The 13993-nt window shown below is 33.4% G+C and overlaps 1 protein-coding gene across 2 annotated transcripts; it reads right to left on the reverse strand.

The window, feature by feature from the left end:
- Positions 1–3575: 3575 nt before the first annotated feature.
- On the reverse strand, positions 3576–7631 carry LOC128209251 (uncharacterized). Of its 2 annotated transcripts, none has more exons than XM_052913205.1 (2): positions 7499–7631; positions 3576–5280 (listed from the first exon to the last, which is right to left on the reverse strand). In XM_052913205.1, exon 2 carries the CDS (start codon positions 5275–5277, stop codon positions 3841–3843), a length of 1437 nt encoding a protein of 478 aa, XP_052769165.1. In that variant the 5' UTR covers positions 5278–5280; positions 7499–7631; the 3' UTR covers positions 3576–3840. The 2 variants fall into 2 exon arrangements, with proteins under 2 accessions (XP_052769165.1, XP_052769163.1); XM_052913203.1 differs by lacking the exon at positions 7499–7631 and adding an exon at positions 7357–7478.
- Positions 7632–13993: the final 6362 nt, after the last annotated feature.

Raw genomic sequence — 13993 nt, forward strand, 5'->3', positions numbered from 1 at the left:
GTCAGCCGCTTTCCAAAAGGTTCAGCAGTGACTTCCCTTTAAAGTTTAAGTTATCGCTATCGCGATAACTGCCACAACGATTTCTTTAAGATAATTTCAATTTGAACACAATAAACATAGTTACACAATGATTTAATGTTAGAGGATCAAAATATATACGTTTAAAAAGCCGTATAAGGGAAACAGTTTGGCTTAATATTGTCTCAAATAGTACCAGGCGTATCTTATGCATATTTGTTGCACCATATTGACACGAAATCTCACTTGTATACTGAAAGAGAAAAGTGTGTGTGTGTGTGGGGGGGGGGGGGTATAACTGCTGTCAGGACAGTGACTGGGCAGATTTTGATAATTGTCTGTAGGTAGGGATTTGCCCAATCATAGATGCAACCATGTCTTTGTACAGTACATGTTCTGATACTGTCAGCAAAAAATATGTTCTTTAAATTACACGATAAAGTAAGTACTTCCTCTTAGCATTTTTTCCAAAACAAAATAATCATGCAAGCTAACGTTGAATATTAAATTATAGCATTTGTGAACCTGCTACACATTACTCTACCATGCTGTAATTCCCATGTACATAATGCTAATTACATCTTTGCTGTTTAAAATGTACTATTTATATCCTTTACTTAAACTCTTGAAAAGAGCTAACCATTTTACCCTGGTACATGTATCTGATGTATGTCATCTAACTAAACCGTTCGCATGTAGAATGGCCGTACGCCCAAAATAACGATCTTTAGCATAACAATCTTTATTGAAACGGGTCACGGGATGTCACATTGCCAACAGTTCCCTGCAGTACTTTGATAATAAGTTGGCAATACTTACATGTATAATTGACAATGTGAGCTTTCAAAGTCAAACATCTCAGAGCTTATCTTTTGTTGACGTGGCCCCATCATTGTAGTATCCATGTGTGTTCTGTTCGTCTTGGTTACAGGTGATGCGTGTCCCGTTAAGTGTCTGTTAACCGTATTATTGTGTCATTAAACATGGTCTTTGTTAAATGTAGGCGTGTTAACTTGTCAAGAAGTTTCCATATTAATTATTATTTTTCAAAAAGTACTGTTTATGTATGAAATAAAAACAGTTTGTGTATTGTTCAATGTAAACGTATTTTGTAATAAGTCACACGTCGTGTCTAAAACTCCTAGAACGTAACACAAGCTTTGCATGAAAATAGAGCTTTTAATAATGCCATAAGAATCATTTTACATACTATCGTAAAATGAAGTATATTCAATAGCATGTGTATTATAACATTTCCCGAAAATAATATTTGTGTGGACCAATCCGCCCGTATAGGCATATGCTAGCATATAAAATAGGGGTTAAGTGGACAATACTTGTGAATAGTAAAGAAACAAGATCCTGTTACAATACATGGTAAGAAAATACGTAGTCCTGAACAATGTGTTGTACTATCAAAATATGGCATAATGAAACGAATATAGTAACATTGGTTTATTCCTTTACGGAATCAATTACTAAATGAAAAGATTCGCATATGCATATGTCCTTTTATTTCCTATGGCTTCGTGGACGTCTATCCTATGTATTGCCAATTAGACAGGTTTATCCTGTTTATCTCATAGAACGTTGATTTAAATACATTTTGACACTTTATGAACACCTAGTGCACTCGTTACCAAAACATGCGTTTAAAATTTCATTTTACACATTTTTTGCCAAATCAAAATACATTTATTTACGATATTTTCATAAATAGGCTGGGTTGAGTGCAAAAAGGAAGACCAAAATATATGTTGCATTACTATTTTTTCCCCCAAACAGTACAATTGTGACATTTTAAACTGCTTCCAGAGTTTAAGCATTAGAATTATGGATATGTTTTGAAATTTTCGGTAAAAACTTTGGAAGGGCATCATAAGGTCTTATTATGGACTGAAGTTCTTTATTGTATGATTTCATGTTAATGATGTGTTTTAATGATGTTTGTTTTTAAAGTTCAATCATTAAATAGCTAAACTCTTTACCCCTCGAATGCCTCTGAAAACATAACAGATATGCTGACAGTAGTTTTTTTGTTTTCATTTCCACCGCATTGTGTGTACCGTGACCTAAACCGGATATGGTCACTTTATCGAATACACAGTGGTTACTTTCAACCATTTATAATTTTCTTATATAAAAAATTACTTTTTTCTAACGTTGTTTAATGTATAGTACACAAGTGTCACTTTCTCCCCATGTAGGGTGTCAGGGGTCGTGAAGCAATTCTTGTTATACGTTTTTGCATCAATCCCACACGATACCTTAAGCGACAAAACTGCACATTTAATGACTGATCATCAGATTTGAGCCTTGAATTTTAGACCGATTCGGACAAGAATAATAATCTAAAAATAAGAATCACTGGTTCGAGATGATTTTTTAAACATTTCTTACAAATGGTCGGTCATGAAACTGCAATGTTCCCTGCGATTGAAAAAACAAGAGTGCCTTTCAGGTCAACGTTCAAACACGTATACTATTGAGAATAACGGACATCCTGCCAGACTGCTTGTTTTAAGATGTTAGGTCTAGACAGGCAGTCTATGCAGCATGGCCGTAATTCTCAATATTATACGTGTTTGTTGAATCACATAGGTCTTGTGTTTTCACTATTTTACCAATTGACAACCTAAAGGCAGCTCAGTGTGTGGGTTAATGTGGACGGAAGGGACGATTTTGTTTAAAGGGGCCACCATTACCAATGCATTTTAACAATGGTAAGAAAAGAATTATCAAAGAATTAGTTACGTGGCTATTAATCTTGACCACTGTTCTCGATGTAATATTTTGAATTGTCTTTTTTTAAATAAAAGAACTGTTAAAATGTTAATATGTAATATAATGTACAAGTCCTACATTTATGATTTATAATATGTATATTGTGCTTTGTTCTGTAAAATAGTTTCTTTTGTTGCTGCTATATATATATATATATATATATATATATATATATATATATATATATATATATATATATATATATATATTTGTAAGTCACTGTGTCTGTTATGTGGTACATAGGACTGCTTCATTCACATCGGTTTACGTTCAATAGTTGACACCAGTCTGTCATCGGCACAGGTAGTAAATTAATTGACAGGAAATGTGACACAGCGCTATGAGCTGCTATTAGGCACTAGACTTTGCAACAATAACAACAACAACAAATGCAACAACAACAACAACAGCCAGTGTAATTCAAAAAATCCTTTTTTTATGATTTTTATTATACCAGGCGCAGAACCCGCACACCTTTCTAGTCTTGTTTTCTATGATAAAAGGCGAACCTGTATTTTTGTTCGTGTATCTGGAATATTCCATACTAACACTTCAACAGCATCATGTCAGAACCAATGTGGTTTCTTTCAAATGCGCTGACTATCTTTTTTTGAATGTACATGTATTCTTTAAATGTATGTCTGGTAATATAGTCCTGGGTTAATGATGCCATGATGTACAAAGTACTTCAAATCTACCATAATTTAAGAGTGTAACTATAGTTTTCGTGCACGAGCGATTTTCTCTCATAATTGTTAAATTTCCCAACCGACAACAGAATTCAAGCTGTTTATTTCTTTAACTAGAGATGCATTCAGGTATGCTAAGCATTTCACAAATTAGCAACCAAAGAAATGATATTGCTTTGTAGAACACCACATGTAACTGCATTGTTGTTTATCAACATGAATTATTTGGATTCTACTTGAAAGTAAAAACATGAACAACTCGATCAAATCGACACAAACCAAGGAAACATTTAACGCAATAAGGGAAATAATTTATAAACCACAAAGATACAATATCGAAACAATGAGATTACATAAGAAATATCGACTCAAAAATGCAAATAAAGTGAAAAAAGATAACAACACCTATTAACCAAAAGCAGGAAAAGATGTACAGCAACTCAACAATTCCAGCATTGATATCATTAATAGCTGCATTGTCATAATCAATTTCTTCCTCATCAACTGCCTCATCGTCTGGTATAGGGCCCATGCCTCTTGCAAGCTTTACTATCAGATGCTGGTAGTAGTTGTTGATGTTATCCCTTTCTAGTGTTGACTGAGACCCGTCCTCCGCCTTCTGTATTGCATTTTTTATGTGTTCACATGCTAGTTTGGGCTCGTTTTCATCCTCGCATATTTTCGCGCGACAAACGGAAAGTCTCATCTTTACCCTGCTTTCCATGGCGGGTTTAATCTGCGATTCGAGTCTTTCGATAATCACCTTTGCCGGTAGTTTGTGTTCTTTTTTCAAGCGGCCTGATGTAACGTAACAATCGAGACCTATGCCAAGATAAACTTCGACCAGATGTGTGTATACTATTCGCTCAAACAAAATCGTGTTGATCTTTGAATGCCTCGACAGAGCACCAAGCGAATGGTCAGCGGACTCAGCGGCCAATTTGACAAGGTATTCACAGCTCGAAGGATACAATTTGCGGTAGATGATGATACAGTAAAAATGGATAAGTGCTCTCATGAATGCATGATCAAACCTTTCTAGCATTTTTTTCATCTCATCTACACATTCTAATGTCCTAACATAGTCCCCTCGAATAGCCCATATTTTGGCATGCATGCACATCTCTGTAAGCAAAGCCGAAGTAATATTGGTATTTTGTGGAACTGCCTTTGAAACTTCGTCCACGCTGACTTCTTGCAGAAGTAGTTGATCGTCTGTGTACAGATGTAAATGAAGCAACGACAATGATGCGTAAAGATTTACATAAAATTGCCGTTGTGCATCATCTTCTGCTCTATTTCCTTTCGCTAAATTGTTCTGAGCATACCATTGAACAGACATACTTTTCGACCCCCTGTACACATTGTCGTCTATGTGACTTTTAATATTACTAAATTGTTGTAAAACTGTTGTAGAATCGAGTTCGTCCGATCCAGACAAATGGATAAGTGGTTGACTAACTTGATTGCATAAGGCATAGGCAAATGGCGAACAATCCATTTCGAACAGGAAACACGTGAACTCGTTGAATGTCGCCCTATTTCGAAGTTCCCCCAGAAACTTGATGAACATTTCTCGCGGGGTATTTTCGCCGCTGCTAGAAAATTTTTGCGCCAATCGCCTGTAGTCTTCCTCATTAATAATGCATCTGTTCCGCATAAGATGCAAGGCTTGCACTAAGTTTGCATTTAGGTAAATATGCTCTTTGGCCACTTCTACAAGGGCGTATTCATGCCTCTGAACCCACGTTCCTCTTCTTCCACCAGAGACGTTTTTAAACGCCATCAACTGGGAATGAAAAAAAACAAACATCAGTTTTATTCAACGTCATACTTTAAGTACTTAAACAGTTATGTTATATATAAATTTGTCACTTAAATTAAAAAGATATTGGTCAAGTCTTTATCTGAATTTGCTAGCATTTGATGTAGAAATGAAAAGGTTATTCAAATTTCAAGTGGTAGATTTCATATTATACACTGGCCAATATAAGAGTCATTAAATTCAAAATCATATTGTATTGTCAATTTCATCAAAACACGTGTATGAGGAGGAAACTGATACAAACTGAGCGTTTCTCAACACTTCTCGTTAGATTAAAACATTTAAAGCTACTCAGTCAATTATGAAAGACGGCCATCGTAATGGAAGGTAGCACGCGATTAATTGTAAAGAATATTGCTGCTTTGAAGGAAATGGTAGAAGAAGATAGGTGATTCACGATTGAAGATATTTATTTCAGAATTCGGATTTGAATTATGAAGCATATATATTACTCATTTCTGAATAAAAAGGGTATACAAAGGACATTTTCCTGTCACATGACACTTTCTCTGCCCATACATTTATCGTGGTTGTATCAACTCAATAAAAAATGAAATTGTTCTTGAACGTCGTGTCACTCTTTTAGATTTATCTACTACAATGTAGTTTCATTTTCCTCTTTCATCTTTTCGAAGGGTATTTCGGGGCTGAGATATCACACCAGAAATATAATTTTAAGCAAAATGCGCCAGTGCCTTCAACAAATATACCAAGGGCAGATTACACTGACAGTTTCAATCAATGGCCAATATGACCCTTGTATACATGGGAAATATGTAATGGGATTACAACAATGCGATTTCGTTTAACAATTGTAGTTCGTAACATTCTATAATATTAACAGTATAACGCAATGTTTTGAAGTTCACTCGTACCTAATAATCATATGTATGGTAAATTAAAGGGACTGTACACCAGATTGGCACCAAAAAATATTTTTTCTAACGACTCTCACGACAATTATCTAATAGAATGTGTTACGCTTTGATATCATAATTGTAAAAAATTACCAAAATGTAAAAACGAAAAAAATGTGTCGGATTCCGGGTTCGAACCCGTGTCGCCAAAATTGCAATGCAGCGTCGTATCCACTGAGCCACGGCGGCTTTCAGAAGATTAGGGACATATTTAATCTATAGAGCTACCTCGGTAATATCACGTGATAACACCGACTAGCCAATCACGCATAAGGAATGAATTCTACCTGGTAGACATATCCAGTAATCTTTTTTAATGGAAAAATACGAAATAACTAAATTGTAAACTATGCGGTACTTCAGTTAGTAAGTTTCAATACATTGTACATATCGATGCCAAGTTTATGTCAGTTTTCGACAATTTTCTTTTTTTTGTTTATTTTATCATACGGAGTACAGCCCCTTTAAGCCATTGTTGAGCAGAACGTTTGCCAATATGGCATTTGGAATTAAGAAACATATCGATCACAAATTGTATATAATGTACATGAATATTTAGAATTTTATGAATTTATTTAAGACGGAAGTTGAACACAGGTGAATGAACATAGATTTATATTCATGACTACTATATGACATGCCATACCACGACCAAGGTAAATTCCGTTTGCTATTAAGTGTCAATCAATTCATACTGCGCATTTATTCGAATAATATACCAAAGGTAAAATTATGGTTTCGAATTTAAAGAAAAAAATATATACAGTTTAAGTGTCATTTGTATGAATTGATTTTCTTACAAAAATTAGGCTGAACTTTTTTTTTTCGAAACTGTCAAAATATAAGTATAAATACTAATGGCACCAGTTTCTGATAAAATCTTCAACAGGATTAACCTAATCTTACTATTAATGTCTTCTTTTGTAATTTGCGTAATATCTACTTCTTATGACTTTTTAGACTTAAGATAGGAAAAAAAATCATGATAATCACAATAAACCACTTTTCATTTATCACAATCAGATTTAAGTATATGTTGTAGCTTACTGAAATAAGGTATTTAAGTCGGTCAAGCACATAATTTGATATAATCATTTTATAAATTCATAAAATAAATATATACCTTGTCCGAATAAGTAAACACCAAGTTTTGCCGAATGTAGAAGTCTGAGTGCAAATCGAAACAAGGAAATTCCCTTTATCATACAGATAACAATTTCCTTCCCAAATTTATCATAACATGACATTAGGTGGATCATGCTTACCTTAACCTTATTCAGTGTCTATGTTCAATGAAAATGTCGCACGTCAATGGTCGATGCAAGTTACTCTACACTGCCTGGAATTAGTGGCTCCAAAACAAAACAGCACATTTTAACGGCATATTTTTTTGATAGTATAGTTTAAATAGATAGGTTTTTAAATAAATACTACGAATGCATACAGGTCTAAGGGTTATGAACATACATCAGTTGTATACATAAGCTCAATATCACATCAATCGTTTATGACACACAGAATGCACGCACGCACACACACACACACACACATTCACATCTAAATTATCTGAACATATATTTTATATTGTGTTTATTGTGGAAAAACATATACAGTAGGGATAAGCCCATGAGTACAGTATACAAATACAATGGTTAATACATTCATATGGTTGGCGATGAGTACTTTGTACATGTAGTAAGATACAGCGAAAGGAGAGTAACTTGCAATACAATAAATAATAATTATTTCAGGCAAAACTCAATGTTTGAGTTTTAGCAACGCACGTACTAGTATATATATATATATATATATATATGCTCATATATTACTAATTGTAAAATAGTAAGTTTCTTGCAGCAAATGCTTTATGACAAAATGTTGCTATTTTTTTCAAAACAACACAACTTTCTGATTGTAATAAATCTTTGAACTTTACAACATTAGCGTCAACATTAGCGTTGGTACGGTAATATCTATTTATTAGTGTTTGTCTTAGTTCAATGAAACATTCACATTCGAAAATAAAGTGAAATTCATCTTCTAAAGAGTTACAAAATAAACAGACTCTTTCATTAACTGGAATAGGTGTAGATTTGTTCCATCGACCTGTTTCTATACAAAGTCTATGTGATGAAACACGTAATTTAGTTAATGAGATTCTATACTTTTCAATGTTAACAATATCTAAATATGGTTGAAATTTAAATTCAGCAAACAGTCTATACGTTAATGCTCTACTTGAACTTTGTATATCTGCATTCCATTCTTGCTTATATTGGTCACTTATTCTTAGTTTAACATGGTATAAAACAAATTCACATTTCCTACGGTCTGGAATAACCATGCATCGTTAAGTCCTAATCGTTGTAATATGTTTCTAACATGCTTTGCCCAAGATGGCTTATTTGGATATATATCTAAGTCATTTAACATCATATTATATACAAGTTTAGCATACTTTATATCTGATGTACATATAATCTTAGTCCAATATCTAATGACATTGTACATAGTTCTATTTTTACATGGCATCTTGCTCAATTCACCATAGACAAAGACATTTTGGGTCTGCAATTTGACTCCAAGTAATTGCTTATAAAATCTAAGGTACAATCTCTCTAAGACTGGTGCATTAGAATATCCCCAGATTTCACTACCATAACATATCACTGGGTCGATAAGTTTATCAAATAAATCTAACCTGTGACTAACAGAGATGTATGGAAATTTAACAAGATATGACTTCATCGTGTAAATTGCTTCCATGGCTTGACCAGCTATACTTTCAAAGGCCGTATTAAAAGACCCACCTGTGGTGAACACAATTCCCAAATAATTAAATTTATAAACAATTTCAATTTAGGTATAGACTTATTTTTGCATTCTATTAGACCACTCTTATTTATTATTTCCATTTGAACTGTCTCATTTTTCTCTTTCTATCGTTTCTATATCTGTTTAGGACCGTCTTATTTGTGCTTTTCAACGATCCAGTATCGTTTGTGCTTTCTTTTATAATAGTCTCACTCGTGCTATATAGTTTTGTTTCGTCTATCTTTATAGTATCATGTGTTTGTTTGTCTGGAACAGCTCCATTGATGTTTGACGGAACAGTCTACTTTGTTCTTTCTATTGGATAATTTTATCTATGCTCTCTATCGGAAAAGTTTCATTCGGGGTTTCCAGTATTACTGTCTCACTGATGCAATCAATTGGAAAAATGGCATCTGTTACTTCTATTTGAACAGTCGTTTTGGCACTATCTGGTTTAATATAAGGATTGGATGACTCTTCTGGACCAATTGATACCTTTACTGTGTCATAATTGTTTTCAGTGCTATGTTTCCGTCATTAAGTTCAAAGGCATATCCACCATCCGTATTCTTGTGAACATTCATTGTTACGCATTTGTCATTTTCATCTAACTTAATATCATAATGATCTGGTTGTATCGCAATTTCTACATCTACATTTGTTATTTCCTTTTCACAACCATCAGCATTGAGTTCAGATTCATTCAAATGAAGTTGCTTTGAATGACATTCACTCCCGTTTTTGCCATTGTAGTGTGCGTGCCCAAAGACGCAACAGATCCCTTTAGGGAAAAGCATGCTTAAGCCTGAAGAAGTCGACTGGTCTTTTTGTACATTATATTGTCCATCCACACGGAGACCTGGATATGCCAATTTGCATACAACCTACAAAGTACACCAACGTACTATTTACTCACTTCCGCCTACAGTGGAACGTTACATTACTTCCACCTCCGAGATGTCTCGTCCCGAATCTTGGCTTGGGAAACTCGTGGGTAAGGCAACTCCGGCCCGTTAGTTGTGTTCATCCCACCGCTGCCACAAACTGTAACGTGCGAGGCCAAAGATGCAACAGATCCCATCAGAGAAAAGCATGCTCAACCCTGAAAGGGTCTACTGGTCTTTTTATACAGTTCTTGTTATGTTCAATCCCGTCAATCATAACCGTACCATTCAGGTATTTGTTCTCATTTCTAACAAGTTCTGCTATTATCCGTAGTTCTATATCTTCTACGTTATCGGTTTCACCAAATGCAAGAATACTTTTGCATGATGGAAGGCAATTTCCGTCCGCATCGACCATACACGGGCATAGTTATGTGATAACAAAATTATCTCATGTGTTGTTTAAAAAAGTGTCACTAAGAGTACTCGTGTTGATGGAAATTTTATTTAAATAGAATATACTGCTAGCTAAATAAAAAAAAAATTGATGGTGAAATAAAACGAAGCATATGTAGTCATGATTAAACTCGTGTAACATTAGTTCACTCATGTAACAGTAAAACAGAAAACAGCATTTCCAGCTCGAACATTACTAACATGTTGAGGATTTCTAATAAAAATATACTATTATAATGAAATGGACACAACTAAATAATTTAAAGTTCAATTTTCTATGTAATCATATTCAAAATTCTCAAAATGGTCGGTGAAAATCTTTCCTTTAACAATAGTTGGTCTCTCCTGTAACACATTTTCGATAAATTATCATGTGCAATGACAAAATGAAAACGGCTTAACGACAAGATGACATTAAAACCTTTGACCATTTAACTTTAAAATCATCAACACATAGTTATAATTAGCCACTTAAATGACATACTAATGACATACTCTACTGTCACAAAAACGGTCTCTCGTGTAACAAAATAATTGGATCGACGAAACTAGAAACCGAAATGTTAGCATTATTTTCAACTTTAAATGGGATATTAAATTAAATATAGTGATTTTCTTACTATATAATGTGATAATTTATTACACTATTAATGAACACCACCATAGTTTCGTTATTTTTAGGCATAGAGTGTCTCTCCTGTAACACTTTGCATCTCTACTGTAACAAAATGGCCGTTACATGAGTGAATGTTACATGAGTGAATTATTTGCTTGTTTTTATCTTACTATATACGAAGTAAGCCACACATATTCTTTGAATCTTCATTACATACATATGTAATGTCAAATAAATCATACTCATACCCCAAATCAATTGAAGAAATATACATTGTAACATTAGAGACATGCATACAAATTACGCATCTACTCAATTTCCTTTAATATATCAATTACACCACTGTACTTCTAAAATGATCCGCCATTTGTCAAATATTGTTTCGGGAAAGATTACTCCTCAAATGGAGGTTGATATTCTGCTCAAATCATGAAAGGATCAGTTATTATTTTGAACAAATCTCTTTTTTGTTACATGAGATACTTAAACGTTGGGTACAGATTTTGGAAATTATTTTTTGATGAAGGGATTAAATTCCTTTTTATGCTTTATTATTTTAGTCAAACATAAAATAAAGTTGGCAGGGTGATTTTTTACATAACTCTTGGCAGTTGAAAATTACATAGCCATAAATACACAAAAGATGACCTGGAGACAGTCAAATTGTGTCGTGTTTACATGTTCAAACATGTGAAAATTATATTTCTATCTGTTTTAATAGGGTCTGCTACAAATGTGCAACAAACCATAAAGTTTCATATAAAATAAAATGTTAAAGCCTAATAAGAAGAGTGCTTGAACGCAACCCCTAGGACAGCAAATGTTGCCAAAATATATAATGACTCATATTGATATAATTTTTTCCATTTGTATGAAAACTTGCACTATACTCTGGAGTTTTAATATTTTAGTATTCCAGTTGATCATATCATAATGTTATATATCAAAAAGTGTTATAAACTATTATAGTAAAAATTATAATGTATTCTTTAAGAAAATTGAATAAATACCGATATTAATGTCATTGTGAAAAAAAAAACGAAAAAAAAAACACTTGTTAAGAAAAATGTGTCTTACAACAGTGTCAAGACATACGATAATTGAAATTTGGCTAATTTTCTTGTCAAATTACCCCAGCCATACTTTTGGCTTTAGATACTACATTTCATCAGAATATTTATATAACATGTGACCTAATATCATCTCAACATTTTCATTTATCACATAAACCATAATAACTTCTTTTTTAACATATATATTGCAAGTACTACATAACGTTATGGGCCATTGTTACATTTCTAGGGCATATTTTTGGATGAAAATTGTAAAAATATAAATAAAAACTTATTGTTTCCACTTTAAAGTTAGTTATCACCATGTTTAATAAAGCAGAAAATTTATAAATAAATCTAACCTGTACACAGATTGAGTATGTAAATTCCTGCATTGTTGCTTATGTTGATCCTTCAAAATTTGGCTTCCATCTTGGCCGCCATATTGGATTTTGGTTATGACCATGATGCGACACGATCACCCTCACTTCTCTAGCACCTGAGCCCTTCCTCTAACGAAATCAGCAAATATATTGAGGGGACCTTTCATGCACACAAAGTGGACTACCCTATCCTATTAAAATTACTATTGTATTTTGATATAATATCGTAATAACCATTAACAATTTTTAGAAAGTTTTCCTTAATTTATGCTATGTGAAACCCTGTTTTGGAAGTATTTCCGTCATATGTTTACTGCGAGAGCTGAAATCTTTAATATTTGTACATATTCAAGCGAAACTTATCATTTGTGCAATAAAATCACCATATGAGGGTGAACTAAAACATCTCCATCTAAAAAAGTGTAATTGACAATTCTAATATTAAAATCATCACATTTATTCTAAAGTTTGATATTTAATATATCTTCCCAAACTTCGAGTTACAGATCTAAATAGGATGCTTTTAAACTGGATGTATAAGGTTTATTAATATTTATGCAAAAAGCTGCAGAAAGCTCAGTTGCAAAAAGTTTAAAAATAAACCCGGTTTAATGGCACCGGGTAAACGCCTAAGACATATAACATAAAATCACAAACAAGAAACAAAGAAGAACAGCACAAAACTCCACAAACAGCACAGTGCATACATACTATATATACATAAAAAAACACTAGGTATGTTATAAAGAATTGTTAGGTACCGCCTTGGAACAGTCAGTAAAATGTAAATTTACTGGGGGTTTAAACCAGTTTGTGTGCACAACCTCACTCTTATCCCAACAATCCTGATTAAATCAATAATGTAATCGTTTGAACGTCATCATATTTCCAGGTAAAGTAACCCAACATTTGCCTCTGAAGTTAACATTAGTAATTCTTAGCTTTTTTTCAATTCAAATATAAAAAAGCTAGGTATGAATGTTCGAATACTTTATACACACAAACGAATAAAAATAAAGTTGAAAAAAGATATTATGAAGAGTCGGAATACAAACACTTAACAACATTTTACATTTGGAAAAATGAAAAATAGACTTAACCAACACTAAATTTATAACAAATTAGGATAAGTTAAGAAAGCTGATATAGAAAATCCTTAAATTATTGCAATCTAAAATGCAAATATGGAATAATATGTTCTTATTTTTTTCCAAATTACAAGTTTGCAGACACTCAAACAATGTATTTATTTCAAACTCTTGCAATAAAAGCTCCTCTGTCCTTCCGATCAATCGCTCTTATGTATGGTGGTGCATTGTCGGGGGCAACTTGGAGTTATCCATCAAACACGACAACATCATCTATGCACATGTTGTGCAATTTTGCACTCACAACAAAGTCTTTCAGGCTGCCTTCTTAGGTGAGAGTTGAAGAAATCCTCCAGTTTTATGCGGACATCTGCATGACAAGAAGTGGGTACAAACATAACAAGCCGCATTTTCAACTACATCGCTTGTCTTGCGTTTCATTTTGAGCCTGAAATGTCCCAAAACCG

Source organism: Mya arenaria, chromosome 11 (genome assembly GCF_026914265.1).
Source record: "Mya arenaria isolate MELC-2E11 chromosome 11, ASM2691426v1".
NCBI classification, from domain to species: Eukaryota; Metazoa; Mollusca; class Bivalvia; order Myida; family Myidae; genus Mya; species Mya arenaria.